Genomic DNA, 5,506 nt, shown 5'->3' with positions numbered 1-5,506 from the left:
GGGGGGGGGGGCAGCAAGATGGCGGCCGTGCTGGAGGTGGAGGTTGGCGGCCCAGGAGAGCGCGAGGCGGAGGAGGTGGGGGCTCAAGAAGGGCGGGGAGGACCTGGGAGGGTCATAGGGCCTATGGGGGCCCGTGGGGTGGCAGGACTGAGGGGGACGCTGAGGAACGGCGGCTGTGGGGTGGCCCTCGGGGGGTCTGCGGGGGTCCCGCGGTTACCCTGGGGCCGAGGTGCGAAGCTGCAGAGCGAAGGAGCCTTCAGAGAGCCGTGAGAGGAGGGCGGTGTCCTCCTGTGCGCTCTGTGCCACGGGCGCTGATGGGGTAGAGGTGCTGTGGGAGGGGGGGAGCTGTGGGTTTCACCAGAAAATTGGGGCTTTGAGTCAAGGGTCTCAGATGTTGGGGCTGCGCTGGGCCCTGGGGGCTGCGCTGGGCCCTGGGGGCTGCGCTGGGCTCTGGGGATTCTCCGTGTGCTGAGCAGATCAACAGGGTGAGAGGGGAGGGCCTCAGTTTGTGCCATGGAGAGTCAAGGTGGGCATTTTGGATAACTTCTTCCTAAGAGCGGCCAGGTGTTGCAAGAGGCTGCCCAGGGCAACGGGGGCAGCTCCGTCCCTGGAAGTTTTTATGAGCCATGTGAACGTGGCACTGAGAAATGTGGTTTAGTGCAAAGGCAGAAGACGCTGAGTGCTGCTGAGCAGAGCCAGCTCCATCCTTCTGACTCCTGCCATTTAGATACTGACCAGCATCCATCAGATCCCATCTCATCTTTCTCTCCCCCAAGTGCTCAACCCTGGGGTGCTCAGCTTGTCCCCATCAGGAGCTGCTCCAGGCCCCCAGCATCTCCTCACCCTTACTGGGCTCTCCCCAGCAGTTCCCTGTCTGCCTGGAGCTGGGGAGCCCAGCACTGGTTGCAGTACTCCAGGTGTGGCCCCTGCCCCTCCAGGGCAGAATAGAAAGGAGGAGAACCTCCTTGCTCTGTGCACTGCCCTCCAGGGAACCATTGGCCTTCTTGGCCACCATGACAAACTGTTGCCTCACAGGTCAGCCTGTGGTCAACTGTTGACCAACCCTTGGCCAACCAGGACGTCGCTGTCCCTCTTGGCCATGGGGACACGCTGCTGCTTTGTGGTCACCCTGTTGGCCCCCAGGTCCTTCTCCACACAGCTGCTTTCCCTGAGCTGTGGTCGTCAGGAAGGAGATTCCTGTCCTGCACCGAGCAGAGTTGGATGCTCGCCCCATCCTGCAGCCTTGGAGCTCTTTGGTGCTGCTGCTGCGTTGTGGACCACCGTTGTGGCCCTTCCCCAGAGGGAAGTGGTTCCCTGAGCTGAGCATCAGGTCTGTGGTGGCTTTGGGGAATAGCACAGGAGTTTCCTTCCGAGCCCACAGTGCTGTGTGTGGGGAGAGGTTGGGGGCAGAGCTCTATATCCAGGTTGCATTCCCCACGCCGTCCCAGCAGCTGCACGCAGCACAGGGTCGTAGCGTTGGCCAGGTGCTGGTGTTTTTATTCTGAACTGGAAAGTTGGGTTGGAGCCTTGGGAGTGCTGGGTCAGTTTGGGGTGAGATTTGCCAGGATTGGGGCTGTCAGGAGCCCACACACACCTGTAAGAGGCTGTGATTCCAAAGAACCTCTGGCTTGCAGGGAGTTAGAATCCTATAGTATCCCAAATTGGAAGGGACCCACGAGGATCATCAGATCCGACTCGAGTTGAGCGTTTTGTTTCCATCTGTTTCCTTCTCACAGAATCACAGAACGGCCTGGGTTGCAAAGGAGCACAGCGCTCATCCAGCTCCAACCCCCTGCTGTGTGCAGGATCACCAACCAGCAGCCCAGGCTGCCCAGAGCCACATCCAGCCTGGCCTTGAATGCCTGCAGGGATGGGGCATCCACAACATGAGAGTGATTGCTGTGCTGACAGCGGGCTGCACAGCTTGTTAGAGGCAGAGCAGTGACTCTTTCAGCAGGTCAGGAAGCTCAGAGGGGAGCCCTGGCATCTCACAGATCCGCATTCTTCACCTGCAGAGACCGCGTCTCCCGTGGCTGTTGCTTGGGGACGAGGTGCTGCTGCTGGCATCTTGCTGTGGGCTGTGCCTTTTCCTGCCTGGGGACAATTAAGACAATTAAGGAGCAGAAGGGAAGCGTGGCACCTGAGCCCGGAGCTGTGTGCCGTAGCCCTGGGGACAAAGGTTGGAGCTGTGCCCTTGTGTAGGTGTGGTGCTGGAGCCTGATAGCAGAGTCCTTGCCGTGACTTCTCACAGCCGTCTGAGCGCTGAGGTGCAGGGAGGTGACCTGGTGCTTTGGTTTTAAGGCAGAGGTTGAAAAAGCCCTGTGAGGAAGGTGGAAGGCAGAGCCAGAGGTTCCCCCCCCCTTCTCCCCCTCTTTCCAAGTCCTGGGCTCAGAAGTTTCCTCCTCATATTTCAGAAGCGTCCCTGAGGTCTCAGGGAAAAGCTTTGCTATTTGCTGCTACCTGCAGGGATTGAGTTTCTGTGAGCAGTGTGCAGCTCCTGCAGCATGCTTCTGTGTTCGGGGACATAAGGACAGCAAAGCAGCCAACCCTTGCGATTGCCATCGCTGCTCCAACGTTGCTGTTGTATTTTTTGTCTCCTTAGGTCGACCTTTCACACCTGTCCCCGGAAGAGAGATGGAGGTGAGTTTGTGCTGGGAGCAGAGCTGAGAGCGCAGAGGAAGCCTTCAGCCTTCACCCACGTGGTGCTTTTTGCTGGAGGGGAGCAGGGGGCCTCTTTAAGAAGGCAGTGCTAATGTTTGACCTTCACAGTGCTCGTTGCTTGTCCCACCTTCTCTCTTGGCCGAGCCAACTGCGGGCAGACGCTTGCTGAGAAGCCCGCTGGGGCTCATCTGCTCTCATTATCAACTTCTTGACGGTTCCTGGAGATCAGAGAATTGGCCTTGCCTGTTGGATTGGGATTTCTTTCCTAACCAGACCCATCTTTTTGGCTTTAAGACCGTGGATTCAGGCTGTTGCACGCCCTCATTCCGCCCTGGCTTGCGGCCAGGCAGCGCTGCATGCAGGAAACCACAGGTGTCAGCAGAGAACCGCTCTGTGGCCATCACTTGTCGCGGGTTGCACGGAGCTGGGGTTGCCTAGGCTGCAGCTGGGGTGGGCTGGCTGATCTTTAAGATCCACGGAGCGACTTGCAGGGCTGCCCTTCTCCCTTTTTCCAGCAATGCGGGCAGCCCCGCCGTGCCCTTCGCCTGCCCTGTGCCCTCCTGCTCTTTATCTGCCTCCTCCCTCTTGCTGCAGGGTGGAACACGCACTGATGCACGCCAAGCACCGTGGCCACGAGGCCATGCACGCCGAAATGGTCCTCATCCTCATCGCCACGCTGGTGGTGGCGCAGCTCCTGCTGGTTCAGTGGAAGCAGAGGCACCCTCGCTCCTATAACGTAAGTGTCAGCCGGGGCTTTGATGTGGTGCTTTAGCAGCAGGGCCAGAGATGGGGCTGATTTCACGTGCTGCTTTCGAGGAGATGCAGAGAGGCATCAGGGCTGTGCCTGGAGCAGGGAAGCAAACCTCGTGGCTTCCTTACCGCGTTTCCAGGCGGTGCCTGGAGCCCTGTGTGAAACGTAAACCCAGCCTGTCCTCCTGTTGGAGAGCCCCAGGTGCTGTGAGTCACCCTGACGTGCCTCTCCTGTGTTCCTGCAGATGGTCACCCTCTTCCAGATGTGGGTGGTGCCTCTGTATTTCACGATAAAACTGTACTGGTGGCGGTTCCTGGTCGTCTGGGTGCTCTTCTCAGCAGTCACAGCTTTTGTCACCTTCAGGGCCACTCGGAAACCCCTGGTGCAGACGACACCCAGGTGAGTGGGCGCAGCTTTGGGCAAAGCTCAGCCCCGGGGTGAGCACTGCAAGGAGTCCTTTCAGGTCTCACTGCCCCAAATCGTAGTCTGAAGTTTCTGCTTTGGGAATCCAAGGACTGGGAGCTGCCGGGGCAGAGGCAGATCTGTAGCTTGAATTCAATTCCCAACCTCTGACGCCGCATTTTGTTGAAATCTCTAACTTGGAAATTAAAACGGTTCTGTTCGTTTTGGGGGGGGGAAATGGTCAGCAGCTTGTTTTGAATTCTTGCAGGCTGGTTTATAAGTGGTTTCTGCTAATATACAAGATGAGCTACGCCACTGGAATCGTGGGGTACATGGCTGTGATGTTCACCCTGTTTGGTCTGAACTTATTGTTCAGGTGAGCGAATCTTTTGGGTGTGAGTGCTGGGGGATGTGGCAAACCAGGGAGAACGGGGTCAAAGCCAACTGCTGAATGGGGCAGGAGGCCAAAGAGAGACTTCTGGGGTGTCCTTTCCCCACGGATGGGGTCGTGGTGAGATGCTGATGGGGAGCTGTGCTTCCAGCTGCTGGCAGCTCCCTCCTGCTCCGTGCCTCTCCAGCCTGGGGGCAGTAGTGAGGTGTTCTTTGCTTCTCCAATAAACCTGCAGCTCAGGTCTGGCAGTAGCAACGGGCCTTATCCCAAGCCAGCTTTCATTTCAGAGAGATTAATTTCTTCTTGACTAATGAACAGACCTGGCAGCAGCCAGCAGGGACGTGGAACTGTTAAGTGAGGGCTTCTTTGGAGAGGATGTGCCTAACCCTAACCCTGCAGCAAAGCTCTTGGTGTCGTGTGTTGTAGAATCAAACCAGAAGACGCGATGGACTTTGGCATCTCTCTCCTCTTCTATGGTCTTTACTATGGGGTCCTGGAACGGGACTTTGCAGAGATGTGTGCAGACTACATGGCCTCCACCATTGGGGTGAGTGAGGGCCACCCCGATAACAGGTTCTGGGATCGAGCTGCTTGCAGCAGGAACTTTTCCCTCCCCAAAATGGGAAGGTGTATCGAAATCCACCTGAGCCTTTAAAATCTCTGGTGCTGAAATGTGGTCATTTCTGGGGCCGTGTCCTAGGTGCATCAATTCTTTATCTGTGGCTTGTGCCCTCTGCAGCTTGTGGTGCGGACAGGGCCTGTGTTCCTGCAGTGGTGGCCTAAAATACAACACAAAGCAAAAACTGAACGAGGGCACCTGTGGGGTGAATCGCATTCCTCCTTTGCAAGAGTCCTGTAGGGCTCTGAGAGCTCTGCATCCTTCCCCTCCTGCTCTCCAGGCTCACTGCTTTGCTTGCTGGACGTTCTGTCTGTCTGTAGGACTCAATCCTGTGGAGAAGGACCCAGGGGTCCTGATGGCCAAGAAGGCCAGTGGTGTCCTGGTTGGCCAGCAGTTGAGCACAGGCTGACCGTGAGGCAGCAGTGAGTCCTGGTGGCCAAGAAAGCCAACGGTGTCCTGGTTGGCCAAGGGTTTGCCAACAATTGACCATGAGGCAGCAGTATGACCTGAAGGCCAAGAAGGCCAATGGAGTCTTGGTTGGCCAACAGTTGAGCACAGGCTGACTGTGGGGCAGCGGTGAGTCCTGGTGGCCAAGAAGGCCAACGATGTCCTGATTGACCAAAGGTTGGCCAACGGTTGACCACAGGCTGATCATGAGGCAGCAGTATTTATCCTAGAGGCC

At 57.4% G+C, this 5,506-nt stretch overlaps 1 protein-coding gene across 4 annotated transcripts in view; it reads left to right on the top strand.

Annotated features, from left to right (window-relative positions):
- The first annotated feature begins 6 nt into the window (after positions 1 to 6).
- The window catches only part of RNF121 (ring finger protein 121), an 8,756-nt gene continuing 3,256 nt past the window's right edge, over positions 7 to 5,506 (top strand). For 3 of the 4 annotated variants that reach the window (XM_042811385.1, XM_042811386.1, XM_042811384.1), the window contains exons 1-6: positions 7 to 75; positions 2,603 to 2,640; positions 3,256 to 3,397; positions 3,657 to 3,811; positions 4,083 to 4,190; positions 4,632 to 4,752. In XM_042811385.1, coding sequence (XP_042667319.1) covers positions 19 to 75; positions 2,603 to 2,640; positions 3,256 to 3,397; positions 3,657 to 3,811; positions 4,083 to 4,190; positions 4,632 to 4,752 — 621 coding nt within the window. In that variant the 5' untranslated portion in view covers positions 7 to 18. The remainder of the gene's footprint in view (positions 76 to 2,602; positions 2,641 to 3,255; positions 3,398 to 3,656; positions 3,812 to 4,082; positions 4,191 to 4,631; positions 4,753 to 5,506) is intronic. The other variant, XM_042811383.1, reaches the window with a different exon arrangement.

This window comes from Centrocercus urophasianus, unplaced genomic scaffold (genome assembly GCF_019232065.1).
Source record: "Centrocercus urophasianus isolate 14NV4802_14NV808 unplaced genomic scaffold, USGS_Curo_1.0 seq_1296, whole genome shotgun sequence".
NCBI classification, from domain to species: Eukaryota; Metazoa; Chordata; class Aves; order Galliformes; family Phasianidae; genus Centrocercus; species Centrocercus urophasianus.
This window is presented reverse-complemented; position numbering and strand designations above follow the sequence as displayed.